This window comes from Calliphora vicina, chromosome 5 (genome assembly GCF_958450345.1).
Source record: "Calliphora vicina chromosome 5, idCalVici1.1, whole genome shotgun sequence".
Taxonomy (NCBI): Eukaryota; Metazoa; Arthropoda; class Insecta; order Diptera; family Calliphoridae; genus Calliphora; species Calliphora vicina.
This window is the reverse complement of record NC_088784.1, coordinates 46,598,706-46,624,412: the sequence shown is the minus strand read 5'-3', so window position 1 is coordinate 46,624,412 and position 25,707 is coordinate 46,598,706. Positions and strand designations below refer to the sequence as shown.

Sequence of the window (25,707 nt, the reverse complement as noted above, 5' to 3'; positions counted from 1 at the left end):
TGAGGAAGAAAAGTAGTCGAAATTACGATTCAGTAAGACAATATATTTTTTTCGTCTGTCTTACGTGGTTTGTGTCTATGATTTACGTTATTGTCAGGGTATTACTGCCAAGATATTTTTTTTTTAAATTTATACATTTTTGTTCTACTTTTTGTTTTAAATTTATTCACTTTAATCATTTGGCAACAATTTTGTTTTGTGAAAATTCCAAAAAATTATTAATTAATAAAAAATTATACTGCCGACAAAAAATGGAAGATTCTACCAAAAAAAGAATGTAAGTATACAATTGGTTGTTTTTCATTCTAATTTATATTTATCTTTATATACTTTAAAGATTAAAGATAACAACAACAGAGCAATTTGAATTTCTTTGTAAGGAAATAAAGAAATATCCGGAAATTGCATTAAACAAACCCGTGTTTGGAGCAAATAAGGCAAAGATTGAGGGTATATGGGCAGATATTACAAACAAATTAAATGGTTTGGGGCCGCCTCAAAGAGAAGTAGCAGAATGGAAAAAGGTATGTAGCAATATAAATTTGTAAACAATTTTTTAAACATGTTTAAGGATACTCATAATATAAATAGTGCTAAATTTAATAAATTAGTTAATCGTGGTACTAAATTCCGAAAACCACATTAAATTTACGACTCATGTTTTGATGGTTAGTATATGGGGCATTTCACGTCAAGTGAACCAACTTTTGAAATCGATGTCTTCCGATCTCGATGAAATTTGCACCAATGTTAGTTCTATTGGATAGTAATTCGGACACCATTTTTCAATAAGATCGGTCAAGAACTCTCTGAGTTATAGGAGGTCAAAATTTGACATTTTGGCCAAACAGGTGTTTTTTTTTATCCATATAACTTATTACCTATTGTTCTTAGCAAAATGTGTCCCAAATAGTTTAGATAGCTATTTATGCAATCTTTCGAAAAAAAAAATTAAAAAAATTTAATAAAATATTTTTGATTTTTTTTTTTAAATCAAAAATATTTTTGACTTTTTTTTTTCAAAATGGGCCCTTTTTATTTTTTTTTTATTTTTTTTAAGAAAGCTTAGGTCTTTTCCTAAGCGACCTATATGGTCGCTTAGTGGGATGCGAGTGGGATATCTATCAAAAAAAATATTTTGTAACTCAAGATTTAAAATTTTTGAATTTTTTTGCAAAATCAAAAACTTTGTTGACTTTTTTTAAAAAAATGGACCCATTTTTTAATTTTTTTTTTTGCTCAGAAGAAAGCTTATGTGTTTTCCTTTAACATCCTTTTTGTCGCTTAGTGGGATGCGATTGGGATATCTATAAAAAAATGTTTTGTAACAAGACATACAATTTTTTACTTTTTTTTGAAAAATCAAAAACCTTTTTGATATATAAAATAATACTATTACTTGTTTCGTTTAGGTTTGGGCAGAACTCAAATCAAGAACAAAAAAAAAATTGTTGGAAAACCACCAATCTATAATAACTACAGGAGGCGGTCCTTATCATCACGATTCATTGTCTCCACTGGAAGAAATGGTAGACGAAGCCTAAATATAAGATCAGCGGCACTGCCACCTGGAAAAAAAATTGGACTAGAAGAAAATATTTGTACAACCTCCAGCCAAAAAAATGATTTTCACCAATCAACCTCAAAAAGGGCATCTAATTCTACAAATGATTTGCTGAGGGAACAAGTGAATCAACAAAAAAAACTTAACCAAGATATAGAGGAGCTAACTGCGACTCAAAAAAGAATCGCAGATTCTACTGAAAAGTTGGCAAACATTGCAGAAAAGTTTTTTAATTACATGACATCTGATGAATAAAAGACATTTGTGTTTTTAACTATATAAATTGTATTTTTTTAGATAGATAGATAGATAGATAGATAGATAGATAGATAGATAGATAGATAGATAGATAGATAGATAGATAGATAGATAGATAGATAGATAGATAGATAGATAGATAGATAGATAGATAGATAGATAGATACATCGTATGAAATTCTATTTAAGTATTGAAATTAATTATAATACGCCTGCGAATATCATTTGCAACGTTACTGGTCTCATGCACAACATCATCTGCAATATCATCAATAATGGGTGCTTCTGGAAGATCTATTTCACTGCTGTATTTTACACATGCATTGTGCAGTGCACAGCACACATTTATAATTTTGGTAACTTTCTCAGGTTCATAATGCAGTCCTCTTTCCCCCAGTATACATCTAAACCTGCTTTTGAGAACGCCTATGCAACGTTCCACACAATTCCTGGCTTTTATGTGATTTTTCTGGTACATTTCCTCCTGTGCCGTTGTGCAATTTCTCAGCGGAGTCATTAAATAGGGTAAAAACGGATATCCGGAGTCACCTAGAATAACAAATGAATAAAAAAGAAAGTAGAAAATAATAATAATGTATGCTCTATAAATATTTATACACACCTAACAGCCAAAAATTTCTTTTCCCACCACTATATAAGCTATTGAAAAATTGGTTTGCTTGACTTCCTCTCCAAATGAAGGAATCATGGTTACTTCCAGGATGCCTAGCATCTATAAAGCGGATTAAAAGCTCATCATCACAAATCTGTAATTAAAATATATTTAAAGACAAATTACGTTAAAAAACATCATACTTACTATCATGGCGTTTATGCTGTGGTATCCCTTTCTATTATAATAGAATTCCGGATTTGCTTGTGGACATTTTATGCGTACATGTGTGCCATCCACAAAGCCTAAAACCCCGGGAAAATTAAATTTCTGATTAATCCTGAATTTGGTAGATTGTTCTTCTTCCTGTGACATTTTTAGTTGAATCAGCTTTGGGCAATAGTGGCATTCAAAAACCGTTAAGCATTCATCCAAAATACGGCACATGCTCGTCTGAGAAACGCATCCAAGAAAGTCGTTTCCAACCGGCCTTTGGTAACTACCTGTCGCTAAAAACTTCAAAAATATCGCTACTTTTAGAGTTGGGTGTATTGAAGTCTGCCTGTAGGTTTTTTGCATATGAGGGGTTACCAAGAACAATACATTTTGGAACACTTCCTTGGTCAATCTAAAATTTCTCTGAAACCTAAACATAATAGCATTAGCATATTTAGTTTTAGATTTATTATTTACTTACTCTGCATTTGGTAGTTCCAACGGATTAGTTCTATCGCGCAATTTTTTTCTTTCAACTCGAAGAATTTTCGTTGTTGAAACATATCCAACAAAAGAAAACATTTTCAAAATATTCAAGACGACTACGAAATTCTTATCGTCTGTTTGATATTTAAAAACGTCCATAATAATTTTACTGAATCAAATATTTTACGTTATTAAGTGCCATTATCCTAGACAACAACCATTATTGTTTTATAGAATTCAAAACTAATAACTCAAATATGAAAAGAAGAAAATTCGTCCTAAATCGTCTAACAGAATTGGGGCATAAGTCTTTTTATACAATCTTAAAGCTTCGATTTTAGTTGGGGGGATCTGTGCAATTGCCACTCTATTCGAAATCTTCTTTTTTCATTTAAGAGCCGTTCGACATCTGCAGAATTAATTCTATTATATCTGAATTCTCGGGGGGGTTTGGGTAGCATGTTGAGCAGCCAGTTTGAGATTTTTATCGAATTTGATAAGAGAGTGATCGATGTTTTCTGGTGTTCTTAGCGGTATGTTTTCCGAGAAATGTGTATTGAGGTATTTTTTATATTTGAGCCAATTTATTCTTGTGCCTGCCATCTCTAAATTACCAGTCGGGGATACAATTGCTAGGGGGCTCAATAAAGTAATAATAGTGGGTGAGTGATCTGAAGATAGTTCCAGCGAGGATTCAATTTGAATCATTTCTCTAGTGATATTTTTCATCACGCTAAAATCAATAACATCCGGTATTTTTCGTGGGTCAGTAGGCCAGTAAGTAGGTTGGCCGCTCGAAAGCACATGCAAACCCATTTTAAAAATTGAGTCGAACAAAACACGACCTTTAGGGGTAATCAGTCGTGATCCCCAGAATGTGTGCTTAGCATTATAATCGCCAGCAGCCAGGAAACGGGGGCCTAGTGATTTAAAAAATCTATTATATTGACTTTCTGTAATTGAGAATCTTGGGGGTGAGTATATCGATGAAATCACTAAGTTTCGATGAAAATCTTCAAGACAGATTGTAGTAGCTTGAAGATAATCTTCGCAAAAATCACACATTAAGTAGTGTTTTATTCGAGCTTTTATTAAAATTGCATAGCCTCCGCATGCTCTACCTCTGGGATCTTTGGTGACATATATTACATATCCATTTATTCGAAAGGAACTTCTGGACGTCAAATGAGTTTCAGAAACCAGCATTACATCAATTTGTTGGTTTCTTAAAAAATATTCGAGTTCGTTTTTGTGTTGGCGTATGCCGTTTGCATTCCAAAAACATATTCTTAGGCAGTTCATGGTCTGTTAAGCACAGCCTGCAATAACATTGAGGGTTTTCATGAATGCTTGGAATAGCAGTATCATCAGCAAATGTTGATGTATGAGTGCGATTGTTAGTTGGCATATCAGACGAATACATAAAATATAAAAAAGGTCCCAGGATACTGCCTTGGGGGACTCCAGCTTCAATGAGTTGTGCAGTACTTAAAAAGTTTCCCTCTTTAACCTTAAATGTTCGACCAGTTAAATAGCTTTTCAACAGCTTATGTGTGTTTGCCGGTAAATTTTGACTCAATTTGTATATTAATCCAGCATGCCATACCTTATCAAACGCTTGAGAGATGTCGATGAAGAGTGCAGAACAGTATTTCTTTTCTTCAAACGCTTTTCTCACCATATTTACAAGTCTATGGGTTTGTTCGATAGTACTGTGTTTTCTTCTAAATCCAAATTGATGATTCGGAATACAATTGTTTTCAGTTAACATCGGGTACAACTTGTTCATAAGTATCTTCTCAAATAGTTTTGATATATTAGACAATAGGCTGATGGGTCTGTATGATTCTACTTTTGTGTGATCTTTTCCCGGCTTGGGTATCATGGTAAACAGTGAAACCTTCCATTCTGGAGGATAATATTCAAGTCGTAATATAGCATTAAAAATAAAAAGAATAATTTTTATTGCTATCCGGGGTAGCTCCATAAGCATCTTGTTGCTGATCTTGTCCATACCAGGCGCTTTCTTGGGATTTAAATCAGCAATAGCATTTTCGATCTCTCGAATCTCAAAACGTAGGGGTACGGCTGCTCCAAAATAGGGTGCAACAGGTGGCAACTCAATTGCTTCGTTTGATGTGTTCGGTGTAAATACTTTTTTTAAATGATTAACAAGCAGATTCCCTTTTTCAGTATCATTTCTTGTCCAACCACCACTTGAATTTCGCAAGGGGGACTTACATATAACGGGTCTTTTAAGATTTTTTGTTGCTCGCCATAATGAGTAATCCGATTGCGGGGTTGCGTCCAGGCTTTCTAAATATTTATTCAATGATTCCATTTTTCGAAATTCCAAGAGCTTTTTAATACCCCAATTCTGTTCGACGATTGTTTCGTCTTGTCTGAGGAAGAAAAGTAGTCGAAATTACGATTCAGTAAGACAATATATTTTTTTCGTCTGTCTTACGTGGTTTGTGTCTATGATTTACGTTATTGTCAGGGTATTACTGCCAAGATATTTTTTTTTTAAATTTATACATTTTTGTTCTACTTTTTGTTTTAAATTTATACACTTTAATCATTTGGCAACAATTTTGTTTTGTGAAAATTCCAAAAAATTATTAATTAATAAAAAATTATACTGCCGACAAAAAATGGAAGATTCTACCAAAAAAAGAATGTAAGTATACAATTGGTTGTTTTTCATTCTAATTTATATTTATCTTTATATACTTTAAAGATTAAAGATAACAACAACAGAGCAATTTGAATTTCTTTGTAAGGAAATGAAGAAATATCCGGAAATTGCATTAAACAAACCCGTGTTTGGAGCAAATAAGGCAAAGATTGAGGGTATATGGGCAGATATTACAAACAAATTAAATGGTTTGGGGCCGCCTCAAAGAGAAGTAGCAGAATGGAAAAAGGTATGTAGCAATATAAATTTGTAAACAATTTTTTAAACATGTTTAAGGATACTCATAATATAAATAGTGCTAAATTTAATAAATTAGTTAATCGTGGTACTAAATTCCGAAAACCACATTAAATTTACGACTCATGTTTTGATGGTTAGTATATGGGGCATTTCACGTCAAGTGAACCAACTTTTGAAATCGATGTCTTCCGATCGCGAATTTGCACCAATGTTAGTTCTATTGGATAGTAATTCGGACACCATTTTTCAATAAGATCGGTCAAGAAAATGTCAAAATTTGACATTTTGGCCAAACAGGTGTTTTTTTTTGTATCCATATAACTTATTACCTATTGTTCTTAGCAAAATGTGTCCCAAATAGTTTAGATAGCTATTTATGCAATCTTTCGAAAAAAAAAAATTAAAAAAATTTAATAAAATATTTTTGATTTTTTTTTTTAAATCAAAAATATTTTTGACTTTTTTTTCAAAATGGGCCCTTTTTATTTCTTTTTTTTATTTTTTTTAAGAAAGCTTAGGTCTTTTCCTAAGCGACCTATATGGTCGCTTAGTGGGATGCGAGTGGAATATCTATCAAAAAAAATATTTTGTAACTCAAGATTTAAAATTTTTGAATTTTTTTGCAAAATCAAAAACTGTGTTGACTTTTTTTGAAAAAATGGACCCATTTTTTAATTTTTTTTTTTGCTCAGAAGAAAGCTTATGTGTTTTCCTTTAACATCCTTTTTGTCGCTTAGTGGGATGCGAGTGGGATATCTATAAAAAAAATGTTTTGTAACAAGACATACAATTTTTTACTTTTTTTTGAAAAATCAAAAACCTTTTTGATATATAAAATAATACTATTACTTGTTTCGTTTAGGTTTGGGCAGAACTCAAATCAAGAACAAAAAAAAAATTGTTGGAAAACCACCAATCGATAATAACTACAGGAGGCGGTCCTTATCATATCATTTCTTGCATCATGTTACTCATTGAGTTTGTAAAGTTATTTACCGACTGCACAAGAGTTTCTATTGTAGATTCTAGTCGTTTGCTCTCTTACCTCTCGGTTCATATTTTCGTTTTGGAGTTGACAGACTTGCGACTGAGTTTGGTTGTTTCTAAGTACATTTGCATATGTTACTTTGTTGTCATATGTCTGTTGCAACGGGGGTTAGTTCAAATTGATGTTATTTAATGGCTGAGCGGGGAAAATCTTTGGTTTCTGGCTTTGTGATTTTTTAACAATTGACTAGACAGGACAACCCCTGTAGTTTACTGTGTGGTCACCTCCGCAATTGCTGCATTTTTTATTTTAGGATCATCTTTAGATTTGTTACATTGGGATGTGTTATGTAACTCCCCGCAAATGACACATACTGGTGGCAATTTGCAATATGCCTTGGTGTGTCCATATTCTTGGCAATTCATACATTGGACGGGGCCAAATCGTTTGTGTGGTTCTTCTACCGTAATTTTACGATGCAATAAGTACTTCAAGTTATATATGGGATGTGTTTCATTTTTTTTCAGGTTTATGTCACCGGGTTCAAGTTCAACACGGAAGAGTGGTTGGGTATTTTTTCGCGATTTCTAATATTTATCACATTTTTTGTCTTATAGCCTTTATCTTCTAAGCTTTGCTTTATTTCGAGTGGTTCAACATTACAGTCAATACCCTTTATTACAACTTGTAGACCCTTGCTTCCTTTCAGCTGATAAGTGTAAAAACTTTTCTTTTGAGTTTCAAAATATGTTACAACCTTTCTATAATCGTTTTCACTATTGACCTGTATTTTAGTTTCATAAATCGTACCTTTCTTGATTGGGATTACGTAAAAAGAGTTCTCTCCTATTAATGAGATAAGGATCTGAACCAGTGGATTCGAATTATTTTCTCTCAAGTAAATGGGGGGTGGTTTTGTAGAATTGATTTTATTTACTGGTTCATTAGTTTCACATTCCAGAATAGAAAAACGATTTTCATTGTTTAGTCTATCAGGTTCACTATCCTTATATAATTTGGCCAAGGGTGCCGCTTTCGAGGACTTGGGACTTCGTGCCCGTTTTAATACTGTAATACCGGTCCATTCCAACCTGTATTTGGGATTTATTATCATTATTCAATGGTTGACTAATCTTGGGTATAGCGCCGCTTAATGGGTTAATTTTATTTGTAGTTAGTGTGGTGGATTTCGTATCTGAAGCTGATATAGCTAGCATACTTTCAGGCATAGATAAAATATTTTTATTTTCTGATTGAATTGAATTTTCTTTTGTTTGACAATCATTAGTTGTTGTCAATGCGGGGGAACAAGAACGAGCGCGGTTAACAGGTTTGGCGGTTAAAAACAAGTTGTCATCTATTCTTCTGTTTGTTTTGTTTATATTTTTTTCGTCTTCATTAACTGTAACGTATGCATTTCTGCCGTTTACACTTAACCTTCGCTCACTGTTTTCGTTGAAGAGACTCATTTAAGAGTATTTGTAATTACTTTCGTTAACACTCTTGATCTTTATTTAATAGTCAATGCACAAAAAAGGTTCAAAAAAAGAAAAAAAATATAAAATTTTTTTTACTTATTTGTCTTTTAGTTGTTGTTTTGATTTTTTTATTTAATAATATTATTAAAATAAAAGCGTCCTTTCGCGTAAATAATATACAGGTGATATTTATATTTATTTTCCGATAGATACATTAAAATAACGAGTTAACTCGGAGTAAAAATAAACACGTCCTAACTGAACTAGAACTGAAATTGACGATTTTAAAATAAAAATATTATTCTTGTGCATGTTCTTTTTTGAAAATTTTTGAAAAAATTGTTTCTGAATTTGTCTAAACTACCTTTATTTTAAAACTTGATGATTGAAATTCGTCTTCACTTATAGATATTTTATAGAGTTGAGAAAATAAATTGAATTTATTTTTGAAGTTATTGGCATTTTTAGTTCCAAATTGGAAATGATTTCGGGAATATGCCATCATGGCTGTTTTTGATGAAGCGCATTATGGAGTCCAATTTTGGACCACTTTGGAATTGAATTGATGGTTTGAATTGTTGCTGGTTTATCAGCATAAACCAGTGACTTCACGTGGACCTAGAGGTAATAATCGAAAATGTCAAATCGCAAAGACAGGTCCATTTCAATAAATCGATGGTTGCGGTCACCGTATGGCACGTAGCGCCTCCTGTTGAAACCACATATCGCCCGGCTAAATGTAATCCATATTTTAAAAAAAATTATTGATCATGGTTCTGTAACGATCTCGCAACGCAAGCTCCGGCTTCATTTCTGAAGCAATAGGATCCAATGATGCCTCCAGCATGTAAACCGCACCAAACGGTGAATTTTTCTGGATGTAAAGAAGTCAATTTTGTTTATTAACAGACCCGTTAAGGTAAACTTGAGCCTCATCGCTAAATGTAATTTTGCGATAAAACAGTCGACAATAAGTTGCGTGAATCAATAACTGATTTTCAAAGTATATTTGGATAATTTGGTAGCGTTGTTCAAGCATCAATCTATTTATAATGATTTGCCAGAGTATACTGATCCTAAATGTCAAAAAGTGAGAACAGTGGGACAGTTCATTAGACAGTTAATCCAGTTCTGGCGGCCTTAAAAAAACACTTTATTATTAAAATCACAAAGCTTAACATGAATTATTTGTCGTTAGCTGCTTTTTTGGGCAGTAAACTGTAAATGCACTTACCAGCATCAATGAGCAGGTAAGTGCATTAAGATTAACTGCATTTTTAACTTACATGCACAAAATATCGTGCAAAGTTGGTTGTGCAGGTAAGTCAAAATTACTGTATTGAGCATATGATTCTTTGGAGCGACTCATGTGTACCACAAAATAGAAATAAAATAGTATCGTCTACTTTCCTTGACATTTTGTATAAAAGAAAAGTAACTTGAAAACAATTGTTCAAAAATGTTCAAAGCCGGGACATTCTCAAATTCAAGAGATTTACTCTGTACATACATAGTGTGATAGACCGATTCCTAAAATTAAAAGAAGTCCTTAGTCCTTTAGATTCGATAACAAAATAAATCCAAAAAGTTAATTTTAAAAATTATGGAAATGCTTCCGACCGATTTGAAAGCCAATATAATTTTAAAGAAGTTCTATTTACCAAAATTAAAGTAATAAAATATAATAAATTCAATTTATTTTCTCTACTCTATAAAACATCTATAAGTGAAGAATTTCCATCATCAAGTTTTAAAATACGAGCTAGAAAAAGAGTTTTGGCAATTTTATTCATGCACATGAATAAATATTTCTCAATATAAAATGAAAGATATTCAAAGTATATACCACAGATGATGAACAGCCCAGCAAAAACTTCGCTTACAAAGGCTACAATGTCTTTTTAATAATGTGTTTTTTAATAACATACTTTTTAAGTAGTAAAGTCTAAAAAAACAAAATAAACAAAAAAACTGTTACTTTTTTTCAATTTGCCCATTTTTTTATTGCATGTTTATTTTTAGAAAAACAGAAAAGAATATTGCATTACAGTGTGAAAACCATTATTTGATGCACAATGAAATAACTAAGCAGTGGTGTAGTGAGCACAACGGCAGACTACCAAACAGAAGGTTGCAGGTTCGAATCGGGTCTGCGACTTATTTTTTTTATTTTTATTTTTTTGTGTAAATAAAAATTCTATAAATAACTCTACTAACAAAACAACTTATTTCTGGCCAAAATATAAAGGATTACTTTTGGGACATCGCGAACAAAAATAATGACTTCTTACAGTAGAAAAATAAGTAGTTGAATCGTCAAATTCCGCTTATTTTTCGGCTTATTTGTAAGAAAAGTTTTTGTTTCCTTTTACTAGAGAATGCTATTGAAATAAAGTGTAATACAACTGTAATTCAATTGCTTGACTATAATTCAAGGCTTGAATTACACTTTGTATCAACTTGAATTCCAGTAAAAATGCTTATTGGTTTTTTAATACATATTATTAATCGAACACGAATTTTTCCAAACTTTTTTCATTAAGGCCCTAATTTTATAAAACGCAACGCCTCAATTTTCGTTGCGTTGCATTAAATTGCAGTTTGCAAATCACTGCGTTCCAGCAAGTGACTGCTCGCGTTGTAACAGCTGATTCTTACGTTATTGTGAATACAATTGTTTGAAATTGTACATTTTATAAAACGCAACGCTGGTTTTTTTTTGTCACTTTGATTGTCAAATTTAACGCTTCAATTTTCTTGGCGTTAGTTTAAAAAGTGGTAAAATATTGTTAAATAAATAAAAAAAAAAATATTTAAACGAATTGTTTAACATAACTATGTAAGTAAATATAACCATTTGTAATAAAGTATATATAAAGTATTAAATACTATTATAATTTTCTTACGGCAAAAAAAGAGGCAACAACGGCAGCCCAATTTGAGTTGCTAGTGTCAGAAATGGAGAAGCATCCAGAAGTGGCACGCGGAATGCCTAATTTTGGCAGTTCAAAGGCAAGTGTTGAAAATGTTTGGGAGGCCACTTCAAAACTGCTGAATGCAATTGGCCCACCAATTAGAACATCCGCGAAATGGAGGAAGGTGGGTTGAAAACATTTTTTTAAATATAATTGTTTTTGAAATAAACATATGTATCTACTTTAGGTTTGGACTGACTACAGGGGCAGACTAAAAAAAAAGCTTTCGAATAATAAAAAAAGTATTCGACAAACTGGTGGTGGACCGTCGGAGGTTAGTGAATTAACACCAATTGAATTAGCAGTTGATAGTATTGTTAGTATTAATGTGGCTGCTAATCCATCTGGCACTTTCTACGGTGTAAAGATTGCAAACGAACCACATAACACTGTACTCGCTTCGTCGCCACCATCAGTTATACCATCAAATGACTGCCCTGAGCTTCCAGATGTATCGTGCTCTCCCCCAGCAGAAAACGCACCTACAGTAGAGGAAAACATTTTAAATATTATTGAAACACCTCCTCAGCCACAATGTTCTACACACAAGCAAACTTTCAGTTTGAAAAAACGAAGACAAATGGCAAAAGATGACGAAAGGAAAAAGCTGATAAAGTTAACTCAAGAGCATACCGAAGCTATTACCAGACAGACGGCAGCTTTGGAAAAATTAACTACAGCGATAGAAATACAAAATAGACTGCTTCAAGAAAAAAATTAACAGTATTTTCAAATTCATTACAATTTCTTTATTTAAAAAAAAATGGAATCTTATTTTTAATTTTAATTACTAATTAATATTTATTACTAAAACAAAAAGAAAAAAACTATAATAAAAAAAAATTATTGAATATACAATTTCGTAATTGAAAACACAAAAAATAACAAAAATGTGTTTTGAATTACGAAAATTGTATATTCAATAATTTTTTTTTATTAAAGTTCAACCAATAACGAAAATCGTATATTCAATTATCCAAATTATCAAATTCAAAACTCAAAATTCAGTAGAAAATATCAGAGAAATTTGTTTTTGATCACATGAATACTTCATTCAATTATAAAATCATTGAAACCTGTTCAATATGTGATTAATATTTGAATTGAAATATAGTTTTTTCTGTGAATACTGAATTCTTCTTTTTTTATTATTATTTTATTATTTATTTTACGTTTATGTTAACTTTTTAATTATTCTTCCATATAAAACTATGAAAGTACTATTATAAAGCTTCGTTAACAATGGCAGCAACATTTTCACTTGGTGTTCACAATAAAGCAAACGTTTTTATTTTCGCAACTACACACATTTTCAATTATGAAAACGTTAAAATTTTGCCCACAACAATATCGCGTATATATTATTATTTGTTAAAAGATTTTGTTAAAATTTTCATTCAAAACTACATAAAATTATTATAAACGTCATTTACAGTTGCATGCAAATCAGGCTCAACTTTTTCAAAAACACCTTAGTTACATTTCAGAAATAATTTGTATGAAATTATAATAATTTTATGTATTTAGTTTTGAATGAAAATTTTAACAAAATCTTTTAACAAATAATAATATATACGCGATATTGTTGTGGGCAAAATTTTAACGTTTTCATAATTGAAAATGTGTGTAGTTGCGAAAATAAAAACGTTTGCTTTATTGTGAACACCAAGTGAAAATGTTGCTGCCATTGTGAACGAAGCTTAAGGCTGCTAATTTTTTTAAATATAAAAAGTATACTTATAAACACAAAGTTTTTTATAATAAATTACTTGCTACCCTGTCTCTTATTCTTTGCGCAACTGAAGAAATCGTATTATCACTTTGAAGGTCATCGTTTATATTATTGTTGATTTCTTCAGGCACGTCCATTGGCGGCCAATCGTTTTTGTAATATATGCAAATGTTATGCAAAGCACAACATACGTTTACCATTATTTTGGCCTTTTCTTCTCCGTAGTGTAAACCCCTTTCTCCTATTATGCACCTAAATCTATTTTTTAAGACTCCAATGCACCTCTCTATAGTGTTTCGGACTTTTGTTAGCTTGGTGTTAAAATTTATTTGACTTTCAAATGATGGATTTCTGTAGGGTGTTAACAAATAGGGCAAGCACCGATAACCACCATCTCCTAAAAGGTCATTTTTACGAATTAAAATTTATTGTATAAATATGCGTACATAAATATTGCTGGAATTGAATTCAACACTGCCATAACATACATACGAAAGCAGTAATAATAGTTTATTCGTTATATATATTTACTTTAGAATATAAACGTTTAATACATACCTAGAAGCCATGTGTTGGATTTACCATTCAAATATGAGGTTTTCAAATACTCATCTACTACACTAGAAGACCAAATAAATGCGTCATGATTGGCACCTGGATGTCGAGAGTCCACAAATGTAATAATTTGGTTAGAATCACACACCTAAAAAAACAAAATTAAATAAAATTGCAAATGCTTAAACAAACCTTACATGTTCATACCAACATAACATTCAAACTATAAAAGCCTTTCCTATTGTAATAAAGATGTTTCACATCTTCTTTTGGAGGTTTTATTCTAACATGCGTCCCATCGACGCAGCCAATTACACCCGGAAAATCAAATTTTTCAAGAAATTGAATTTTGCTGTTCATCTCCTCTTCGGCCGTAAGATTGAACTTTATCCAGTTTGGACAAAGCGATTTTTCCATAGCGGCTAAACATTCAGTGATTACTTCACTAACCTTGGACTGTGAAAGAGATGCTATAATCTCGTTCCCAATCCCTTTTTGATAACTTCCAGTTGAAAAAAACCGTATTGTTGTAGCCAGTTTTGCTTCTTTTGTTATAGCTGTCACACGGTAAGTTTCTTTTAGATAGGGTGTTATCTCGCCTAAAATATATAAAAATGTCTCCTTGTTCATTCGAAAATTCTTCAGAAATCTTTAAAAAGTAAATTTAAAAATTAGTTACGTTTTTAATATTTATGTTATTTTACTTACTCATTATTTGGCATATTGATAATGTTGATGTTAGAACGAAGCTCGTTTTTTTTAACAGACATGTCTAGGATGCTCAAAGAGTCTTCATCATCCGAAGAAGACGACATATCCATTAGCGCGAACATATTTATATCACTTGCTTACTTTACTTTTATGTTTTTAACATTTATTTTGTTACAAATTTTTTATGGATTAAAAAGTAAATAAACGCCACACAGCTGTTTGGCTTACAGCATTGCCAACACTATATAAGTACACCTTTTTGTATGTTTTTATTTTAAATTTTAGTATCAACTTATACAATGGCAACCACGGCTACGTAGAGATTTGACAATAGAAGTGACATCGTAATATTTCGGCGTTGACTAAACGCAATGACGTAGTGATTAATAAAATTTGATATTTTTTGTTACGCGTTCACAACAGCGTTGGCGAAGCGTTTAACGCAAGTGATTTACAAAATTAGGGCCTAAGAATAAGAACATGTTCACAAATATTGTTAAATTTTACGGAAATCTTTTACATAAATTTTTAATTAATTCCAATTCAATCGCATTATCTAAAAATTTATAATAAAAATTTTTGTATGATACAAAAATTAGAAAAGTCAAAAATGCTATTAGACATATTCTTCTTCTGCAGTAAAAAAAATTAAACAGATCATACTGTTTAAGAATTTTTTAATTACAATCAATTCATACTATTTATGTATGTATAAAAAATTTTCTTTGATTTTAAATTCAATCTGTATAAAATTTCAGTTAATATTCCATATGTACATATGAACAATTTTAAATTTTGAAAATAGACAAACTCCATGTATAAATAAAAAATAATCAAACATCAGACTATGTTAAACGTATAAAAATATAAATCGCATAAAATAGCAAAAATCGCAACATAGACTTCATGTCTTCAATTAGTTTTTCTCCCAGTATGCCATCCTATGCTGAATGACTTTTATGTGAAGAAGAAGACTTCATTTATTGATGCAATTATTTAGTGAAAATAATTTAAATAAGAAATATTGAATATATATTTATGTTAAAAAAATAGTGAATTTGTGTCTTTAATTTAGTACCAAAAATATTTGAATAAACTCCTCTTATTTTTCCGTCATACTGAGCAAATAATTTTCTGTTTTTCTCTATTTGATCAAGCAATTATTTCATGAAAGTATTTGATATAGTGTGACCACACGGCAAATAAATTTACTGATTCTTTTTCGTAGCAGTTTGGTCAAACAAAAAGTGAAAAATTAAATTCACTATATGATAATAATCCGTGTGGAGTTATCAGTCTCCTATCGGACGAGTCCCAGGTGGCGGATAGGGGGAGCAATTGCCTAGTCTAATGATACTGTTTCCTACAACATGTCATTAGCCCTGACAAATGCTCGAGCAATGTCAATATCTTGAGACACTTTTTCTAACGAATGGTCTAAACTTATTGATATGGCTAGGTTTCGTAAAACGGGTTGTGATAGCCAACTATATAATATTGTGACACATTTTTAACAAATGGTCACAGTAGGATATAATTGGTGCTAGGGTAATGCTATAACTGGCGATACATTTTAGATCAAATGGTCGCCTAGCGATAGTGCTCTATTTATCTTTCTTGTTTTACTACCCGCGGACCAAAACTGTTCTGTTCTTTCCTCTCTCTGTTCTTTCCCTCTGTCTTTTCTCTCTCTCTTTCTTTTCCCCCACTTGTAAGGTTAACGTGGTTGGTAGCAGTGCCGAGAACCTGAATGGCTAATTAGTGGTTAAAGAAGATTAATCGATAACAGCTCCCCTCCGGTGCTTATGACACGGGCCGGTTGTAATCTCTGTCTAGTCTATGTACACCGTCACTGCATGGATGGTCCATCCCCTTACGTGCCTACTCGTGGGACCAAAAATGAACACAAACAACATCAACAACAACAACCCCCTGAAGAAAACCGATGATCTCGGATCTTCTTCAGAAGACGACCTACTAGCCTCTAGTCAAGAGACTCTGGTCGCAATGTCAGGCAGCTTGGGTGACCGTCACAGCACTCTACTGCCCTCCAAAAACTTGACGAATGCACCTCTTCAATCGGATGCCAAGACTGGCGACCAATTGAAGAAGAAAATAAAAAAGAGGAAGAGTCAGAAAGACATCCTCAAATCCCGTTACGCCAAGGCGATATTCATTCTTGACAAGATTGACAAGAATGCTGCCAGCGGTGCCCCCCATGAGCGTGATGAAGAAGATCGCGCTAAATACCAGGCTGTGGTAGATGAGTACCAAAAGTTTTTGGATTCCGTACCCAGTACATCAAAGGCAGCAGCCGAAGAAACAGAGAGGTCCAAGCGCAATCGCTCTCAGACAGAGGGAGAGAAGTCGCCTAAACGGAGAAAGGTTGTCGAGAAAAAATCCACTCCGGGACCCACATCAACCACGACTACATCCGCCAGACGGCCCTTCAACGAGTTGGTTAAGGACCATCTTCTAATGGCTCTGGCGACCGAGAAAGACGGCACCATCAATCCTGTGGTAACAGAATGGGGTGCTATCGAGTCCGAATTAACTGAACTCGTAATGGAACACGTGTTCGCTAATAGGACTGGTACAGCACCTCGTTTTGACTCTGGTGAGATTCACCGGGGCTACAGGGTGATCAAATGCATGGACGAGTTCTCAAAGGACTTTCTTAGCAAGTGCATCGCAAATATTAGTGGTGCATGGGTAGGTTTAAGCCTTAAACTGATCCCTGCTCAAGAAATTCCAATGAGACCGCGTGCACGTATTTGGTTACCGAAGATGGCAACCGATGCGCATAAGTTGGTGGAGTGTCTGAAGCTACAGAACCCCGACATCCACATGACTGGTCCATCATCCGCACCGAGGAAGGCGATGGCCACACATGCTTAATCCTCGCCATCACCGAATCGGGCTCTGTCGAGCTTGAGAAGGCGGGCTTTAAGCTGTTCTTCGGAGTGAGGGACGCCAAGGTAAAGGTGTTCAGGCCTACAGGTACGGGTAGCGGTGAAGCGGATGAGATTGAAGCTGCAAACTCTCTGCTCACAGAAATGAAGCTCTCCGAACCCCCCCCAAAAACCAACAATGGCGCTTAAAATAGTGCAGATAAATCTGCAGCACTCGAAATGTGCAACAGATAACCTTCGGGTACTCTTAGCCGAAGAGGACCTGGACATTGGGCTGGTGCAAGAACCCTGGGCTTCTGACTTGGCAGCTTAGTTCAGAAGACCTTACAGTAGCTAAGGTCGAGCTACCGTGCAACAGAAGCTTCATGATTGCCTCAAGCTACATGGCACATGAGAAGACAGCTCCTCCAGTTGAAGTGAGTGCTCTACTGTCCTCTGTTGGGGCATCTGACGACATCATCCTGGGCTGTGATGCCAACGCCAGGCATTCAATCTGGGGTAGCAGCGAAATAAATGAAAGGGGTGAGTCTTTACTTAATTTCATTAATTCCAATAAACTAAGTATATGTAATTCTGGTAATACGCCAACATTCATGTTTCCAAGTTCGGACAACTATAATGGATGGGAGGAAGTATTAGATATTACACTCATAAATGATAGGTCTAAGGTATCAGTAGATAGGTGAAGGGTATCCAAAAAAAGGTCGTTCTCTGACCATAACTGGATTCTCTTCAATATTAGACTTCAGAACTCGACAGAGAAAATACAATTTAGGAACCCAAGAAGGACAGATTGGTTCAAATTTAATGGGATCCTTAAACACAAACTTAAGAATATGCCAGTTGTAGAAGATTCGATAACTGGTCTTGAGAAAATAGAGGAAAACTTTAGTAAAACTTTAGTCAAGGCTTTCGAAGTTTCCTGTCCAGTCACTAAGGCTAAGAAAAGCTTCCCTCCATGGTGGAATTCTGAGCTATCTAAACTACGTAGGGAAACTCGTAGGGCCTTTAACATTAGCTACAATAGTAAATCATGGCAACCATATCGTGATCAATTGAAAGCCTTCAAGAAAGCTATAGTAGTCGCAAAAAGAAACTCATGGTGAAGCTTCTGTGAATCTATAGATAATACAAAAGACTCTGCAAGACTTAGTAGAATTCTAGCCAAGGGGCAATCCAATCCTACTTATATCAAAAGGAAGGATGACTCCTGGTCTGAATCCTCAGCAGAGTCACTTGACATCCTACTGAATACTCATTTCCCAGGCTGTAAGGATGTTGCTACGGATATTGAGAGGGAAGGTAGGACTCTATTCAATATCGATAGTTATATCATCTCCTATGACAGGATATCATGGGCGATTGACAGTTTCGCAACTTTCAAGTCACCCTCGCCGGATGGTATATTGCCAAAGATGCTACAAAGTGCAAAAAGGCATATCATTCCCTGGCTTCATAGAATTTTTACGCTCTGTCTCTCCCTCAATCACGTTCCGGTTAACTGGAGGAGAGTTAAGGTCGTTTTTATTCCCAAAATTGGAAAAAGAAGTCATGAGAAGGCGAAGGACTTTCGTCCAATTAGTCTTTCATCTTTCCAGCTTAAAACGTTGGAAAGACTCATTGATGCTCACATTAGGCATCGCCTAGAGGGTACGACACGGCTCTCTAATAGTCAGCATGCCTACCTTAAGGGCCGCTCTACAGAGACAGCTCTGCACGAGGTCGTAAGAGTTGTAGAGAGATCTCTCGAATTTAAACAATATACAATGGCAGCCTTTCTGAATATAGAGGGTGCTTTCAATAATGTTACCACTCTTGCAATTCAGCAAGCTCTTACTGACCTAGACGTTGAAGAATATATCAATAACTGGTTAGTAAACATGCTGAAATCAAGAATAGTTACAGCAAATCTTGGTAATAGCGTCAAGTCTAAGCAAGTTGGCAGAGGCACACCACAGGGTGGGGTGATCTCTCCACTACTGTGGCTTATCGTTATTAACTCGATTCTCATTGATCTAGACAGAAAAGGGATAAAAGTTGTCGCTTATGCGGACGATGTGGTGATACTCGTATCAGGTCTGTTTCCGGACGTGATCAGTGATATTATGTCCACTGCTTTAGGGTTGCTCGATAACTGGGCCACGGCAAGTGGTCTTGGGGTGAATCCAAGCAAAACGGAACTCGTACTTTTCACAACAAAGACCAAGATTCCAAGCTTCAAACTTCCACGGTTGAAAAACTGCGAAATCCCCCTTTCAAATAATGCAAAATATCTAGGTATTATACTGGACTCTAAATTGTCATGGAAGCTAAATACTCAACATAGGGTAAAAAAGGCTACGGTGGCCTATTATACCTGTCGTAAGATGTTTGGTAGAAAATGGGGACTTAGTCCCAGCATAGTTAAATGGATGTATACGGCTATAGTACGTCCAATTCTTACTTACGGATCTCTTGTATGGTGGACTGCAACTAAAAGGAAGTATGTCGTAGACCAACTATACAAAGTCCAGAGATCAGCATGCATTGGTATAACCGGCGCACTAAGAACTAGTCCTTCAGAGGCACTGAACACTGTATTGCACCTTGTGCCAATAGACCTTCACATAATGGCCACCTCTGCCTGTAGCGCAGTGAGGCTTCGAGCATCTGGCTGTTGGAGATCGAGAACATATGGGCACGCGGGGATTTTGAGCCAGTTGCCTTCGATCGTTCTCCAACCATCTGACTATATTACTCCATCTACAGATTTTAATAGGGTATTCAAGGTCTTAATCCCCTCCAGGAGTGAGTGGGGTATGGGTAATCTCGTGTACAAATATGACACTAGGATATATACAGACGGTTCGAAAATGAGCTGTGGTGTTGGTTCTGTGACGAACCCGAGATAGGTATCTCGTATCGTCTTCCGAATGAGTGTAGTGTTTTCCAGGCGGAAATTTTTGCAATCATGGCAGCTTGCAATACACTACTTGATCATAACACCCGCGGCAGTATAGGTATTTTTGTCGACAGTCAGGCGGCACTTCTCTCGCTGAATGCCTACACAAATTCATCTTCACTAGTTAGGCAATGTAAGAACTCTCTGTCAAGGTTAGGTCGTCTATCTGACATTACTTTGGTTTGGGTACCTGCGCACAGGGACCACGACCATTGCCGCAGTTGTAAGGATAGGGAAAAGGAGGAAACGACTTTCCACCTTCTCTGCGAATGCCCAGCTCTGAGTGTCAAGAGACATAAATTCATGGGCAACTATACATTGACCAACCTTGGTGAAGTAGCCGGGTCTAAACTCAATGACCTACTAAGATATCTCACAGCTACAGGTTGGGTCTAGCTAGCACTTTTTAGTTACATTGCGATGTAAACGACAATACATCTGACGAGTGGTGTGGTCTCATCAAAACGGGGTCCCTTCGACTCTACTTGATTGTTCGCACGTAGTGAACTACCACGTAAACCAACAATATGATAATAAAATTCATTAAAACTTTAATAAAATAATTGCTTTCGATTTCCAAATAAGTGCTTTAACCTTAAAAATATTTGCAAGATCAAATTATATATTTTTTAGGTATTTATATAGCTAGTGGTCACACTTTGTTCACATTAAGAAAATATTTTGTGTGCCGACAAATAATTTTGTTTGACTAAAATAGTCAGTTTTTTTGTTTGCTCTAAATTTTATTTGTGGTCAGATTCAGGCAATGAAATATTTGACGATAAACGTCAAATATTAGCTGTGTCTGACCGTACCTTAAGGCACAATTTTTTTCTTGTGCGGGTTTAAAACGATTACAAAATTTTACCCAAGACTTTCTTTGTATTACATCCTCCGGGAAATTGTAAAAGGATACAGCTTTATATACAAAAAGTTTTAAACATTTAATTAATTTTAATTTTTTGACAATTTCTCACATGTTTTTTTGTTATTATTTTGCTTGCACTTGCCCACTGCACACTTCATGTTTATATTCTTTATGAAATATTCCTTTTTGGTTTTCTTGATATTGGGGCTTTCTTAGATTACTTCACTTAATATATTAGCAATATTATTTTTTTTTAAGAAGTTTTGCATTAAAATTAAAACAAAATTCGTTATATTTTTCGAAATCTGTTACAATAGTTTTTGAAAACTGTCAATGTATTTTTTAATGCAAGGTTGCCAACTCTCACTTAATACATACATTTTTCACTAGAAATAGTATTTTTTATATACAAAAAAAATATGTCAACCCTTAAAAGAGAACAACTACGTCATCAAACGGTAAATCATGCGCAAGGCGTAATCTTTAGTTCATAATTCTTGCCCATACACTACCTCATATTAATACAAAATAAATAAAACAAACATTTTATTTAAAAAAATAACAAAAAATATTTACATATTTTCTTTTTAATTTTGAAAAAAACGGAAGAAAGAAAAAATAATGGATACATTTGTGTGGTAAGTATGTTTTTGTACAATAAAAAAGTGTTTCAATGTTGTTTTTATTTGTATTTTGCTTGTTTTGTTTACTTACAAGGAATATCTTGGCCATTGACTGACGATGGTTCCCAGTTGTCCAAAACATCAACAAAAAGGATGGGCCAAATCTTCTAGGGATACAGGGTAAGCTCTTAAATATGTAATTAATATAAATTATTAATATTTTATTTATTTTGTAGGAAAATTCTTTGAGGTTGATGTTTGTAAATGCCAAATAACACTGACCTGTGCAACCTCTAAAAGTGGCTATTGAAACCAACGAATATTTTACCAAATCTTCCGGGAATCAACTAACTGAACTAACTGAAAAGATAAAAAACAAACAATTATTTGAAAATTTTAACAATTTTATGTTTTTTTAGGTTTTAATATTGGCCAATATTTTGTTGAATGGTCAAGGATGCTGACCTTTGGAAACAGAAAGAAATGGACCAAATCTTCTGGGAATCAATGGTGATTATCTCCAACTAGCTGAAAAGAAAAAAAACAAAAAATTTTTTGAAAATTTTAATAATTTTACGTTCTTTTTTAGGTTTTCAAATTGCACAATATTTTGTTGAATGGTCAAGGATACTGACCTTTGGAAACAGCAAGAAATGGACCAAATCTTCCGGGAATCAATGATGAGTATCTTCAACTAGCTGAAAAGATAAATAACAAACAATTTTTTGAAAATTTTAATAATTTTATGTTTTTTTTATGTTTTCAAATTGCACAATATTTTGTTGAATGGTCAAGGATACTGACCTTTGGAAACAGCAAGAAATAGACCAAATCTTCCGGGAATCATCAAGGACAGAGCATGTTACCTATATTAAAATAAACAATTTTACTTTATAAATATTTGTTTATGAAATTTTTGTATAAATACATATTGAGTAAAAATTCATTGTATATCTGAATCGAAATTACAAATATTGTTATTACATTGTGCTTTAGTCTAGTTCATCACGGCACAGTGGAAAAGAAAAATAGTTTATAAAAACTTTGGATTGCTGATATAATTTTGGTATGTTTTTGGTTTTATATTCGATTTACAATTAAATTCTTATCGATTAAACAAAAAATTACATTGGATTTCATAAGTCAAATGTACCTTTTCGTTATCAAAACCGATTCCGGCAATGATTGGTTTCTATGAGAACCCCGATTGACATATATAAATCTTAATTGTCGTTTTATAACTAGTGTTCGACCAGAATTATTAAGGTTCTTAAATTCCCTTGTTTATATGTATATAAACAAATTTAAACCACTATTATTGTTATTATTTTCTCTAAATATGAATATCATTTAAAACAATACATAATTCAATGGAGCACTCTATTATAATATTAAAATTCCAAAAACACTTTCAAGTTGTCAAAGGTGAATCAGTCAGTCTGTTGGAAAAGTTTTCGTCCGTCCATGTAATTTTTGTCACATTCACATTCCAAAAAACAGCTTCAATTCGTCAAAGGTGTCTGTTGGTAAAGTTATGTTCCGTCCGTCCGAGTTATCTTTGTAACACTTACACAAAATAAAATCATTGAAACACTTTAAACCACAATCACTTTGACACTAAATACAACACATACGCCGATGTCCAATTGGATATACAACCCTATGTAATTTAACCAATTGGAATTGTAGCCGGAAATAATAAACAAGTCGTTATATTTTGGACAATTTGTTTTACCCAAAATATAAAACCTATTTACAGCATTCCGGCTGACTTTTAAATTATAAAAATTGAATAAAAAACGTATCTGGTAGCATCGTCCGGAAATATATGAAGTTTTATTTTAAAATCAAAAATTGCATTCTTACTGAGACACCCTGTATATAAAATAACCGTTATAGATAGTATGCTGTAAAATTCACGAATATAGAACGAATTTGAAATGCCTATTATAATTAAAATAATTTTTTCTTTTTTAAAAACTTGTTAAATATTTGTATCACAAACGTGAAAATAACAAGATTTTTATATTTACAAAACTTCATACACTTTTTATTGTATATCCAGTAAAATCGCACATACGGTATCATAACACATTAAATTTTTAGCAAAAATGGACATACAACAAAATTGCTCCACAATATCTCTGAAATTATAAGAGATATAAACCTGTCGATTGAACAGATCGATTTTTTTGATTTTGTGATATACGTGAAGATAACTTCGGGACTACGATATGTAATTTATCTCTTTTGGTTCAAAAGATATTTAGATTTATTTATTATTTTTAATTCCGCTCGAAGTCTCGAAATTTATTTAAAAATATCGGCTATATTTGAATAAAATCAAAACAAATTAAAAGGAGGAAAATGTAAAAAAGACCGTATATTTTACATTTTCTCCACAACACATTTTGCATCGAATACATAAAAAAATCTAAAATTTTTCAAAAGGGAGCAAGGTTTGTGAAGCTCCTGATAAATAAATATAAGCTTTTTGTATAAGAAGTTGGTATTGGTGAAAACCTTAGGACATGAAGATTCACAGTCTTATGCAAAAAAAACCTTATTGTAGATATAAAACACAATTTTGTTAACGAACACTTTAGCTTTAAAACCCATTTATAAAAGTATTGTATCCAAAAACGTTTGTTAAAGGAACAATAACTAATGTACTGATTTTTATCTAAGCTGGCAATGCTTCTCATTTATTTACCCTTTTTCGTTGTTAGTGTTGCTTTCAATTAGGATAAAATATTCGTTAATTTTCTTTTTTTCATTGATTGTTTTTAGTAATAATAAATTTTTGAAGATAGTTCACTGCCGGAGGAATATCAAACAAAATCATATACTATTAAAATGTAACTTATTCGCCAGCGGAGTGGAAATTGTATTTAGCAATTGCAATAGTATAGTCTGTTATTCCAAATTTATCTTTATACGGGGAGGGTGAAAATAGAAGTGCTAACAAAAATATAAGAGATCCAGACTTTTACAAAAATTATTTAACCGCCAAACCGATTGAGAGAGCGCGCTCTTGTTCCCCCGTGATACAAATACATGAGAACAATAGTGCACACACATCATCACCTAGTAATGCTTGTTTAGAACAAAGCATAAAAGAAAATAAAAAGTGTTCTGGTACAACAACAAATACTGCAGTAGATATAACAGAGTCGACAATGATAAATACACAAGCTTATGATAATCCACTAACAACACCTAGTGAGAGTTTTAATGTATTTAACACTGAAAATACCGTGATGGAAGATAATGGTACATCAAGGGGTGCTATACCTAAGGTTGGAAATAAGATAAGTAAAACTAAATCTCCAGTTCAAACAGGTATGCTTAGATATATAAGAATTAATAAGCGAAATTTAAGTCCCCAGAAAAGTCTGCCTTCTGAGAAAAAGCAAAAAATTACTGATAACCCCTTGAAAAGTAACCGTTTTGCTCTCTTGAGTGAGGAAGATTCTAATCATCAAAAAATGATGATAAATCTATCCGTAAACCGTTAAAACCACCACCAATATTCCTTCGTGAAACTAGCTCTAATAGCTTAGTGAAATCATTTATTGAACTCGTTGCAAAAATAATTTTCATATTGTTCCAATAAAAAAAGGAGGTGTGCAAGAGACAAAAATAGTTGTATACACTGAGGATTGTTATAGAAAAATCTCTCAACACCTAAATGACAGTAAGAAAAACTTTTATACATATCAACTTAAGAGTTGCAAGGGCTTGATAGTAGTCATAAAAGGTATAGAGTCCAGTGTAGATACAAACGAAATCAAGGAGGCCCTGGAAGAATTGGGCTATCAGACAAAGAATGTAGTCAATATCTTTAAT

At 33.4% G+C, this 25,707-nt stretch overlaps 5 protein-coding genes across 5 annotated transcripts; 3 read left to right on the top strand and 2 right to left on the bottom strand.

Annotated features, from left to right (window-relative positions):
• Positions 1 to 251: 251 nt before the first annotated feature.
• LOC135961218 (uncharacterized) lies at positions 252 to 1,544 on the top strand. Its single transcript, XM_065512713.1, has 3 exons — positions 252 to 277; positions 338 to 524; positions 1,413 to 1,544. The coding sequence occupies exons 1-3, from the start codon at positions 252 to 254 to the stop codon at positions 1,542 to 1,544; spliced, it is 345 nt and encodes a 114-aa protein (XP_065368785.1).
• Positions 1,545 to 2,006: 462 nt separating this feature from the next.
• On the bottom strand, positions 2,007 to 2,810 carry LOC135961217 (putative nuclease HARBI1). The gene is made up of 3 exons (XM_065512711.1): positions 2,643 to 2,810; positions 2,445 to 2,589; positions 2,007 to 2,371 (listed from the first exon to the last, which is right to left on the bottom strand). The coding sequence occupies exons 1-3, from the start codon at positions 2,808 to 2,810 to the stop codon at positions 2,007 to 2,009; spliced, it is 678 nt and encodes a 225-aa protein (XP_065368783.1).
• Positions 2,811 to 9,827: 7,017 nt separating this feature from the next.
• Positions 9,828 to 12,237, top strand: LOC135961216 (uncharacterized). The gene is made up of 3 exons (XM_065512710.1): positions 9,828 to 9,861; positions 11,459 to 11,640; positions 11,704 to 12,237. The coding sequence occupies exons 1-3, from the start codon at positions 9,828 to 9,830 to the stop codon at positions 12,235 to 12,237; spliced, it is 750 nt and encodes a 249-aa protein (XP_065368782.1).
• Positions 12,238 to 13,795: 1,558 nt separating this feature from the next.
• Positions 13,796 to 14,636, bottom strand: LOC135961215 (putative nuclease HARBI1). The gene is made up of 3 exons (XM_065512709.1): positions 14,512 to 14,636; positions 14,011 to 14,452; positions 13,796 to 13,951 (listed from the first exon to the last, which is right to left on the bottom strand). Exons 1-3 carry the CDS (start codon positions 14,634 to 14,636, stop codon positions 13,796 to 13,798), a joined length of 723 nt encoding a protein of 240 aa, XP_065368781.1.
• A 1,777-nt stretch (positions 14,637 to 16,413) lies between these two features.
• LOC135961213 (uncharacterized) lies at positions 16,414 to 17,412 on the top strand. Its single transcript, XM_065512708.1, has one exon. It carries the CDS (start codon positions 16,414 to 16,416, stop codon positions 17,410 to 17,412), a length of 999 nt encoding a protein of 332 aa, XP_065368780.1.
• Positions 17,413 to 25,707: the final 8,295 nt, after the last annotated feature.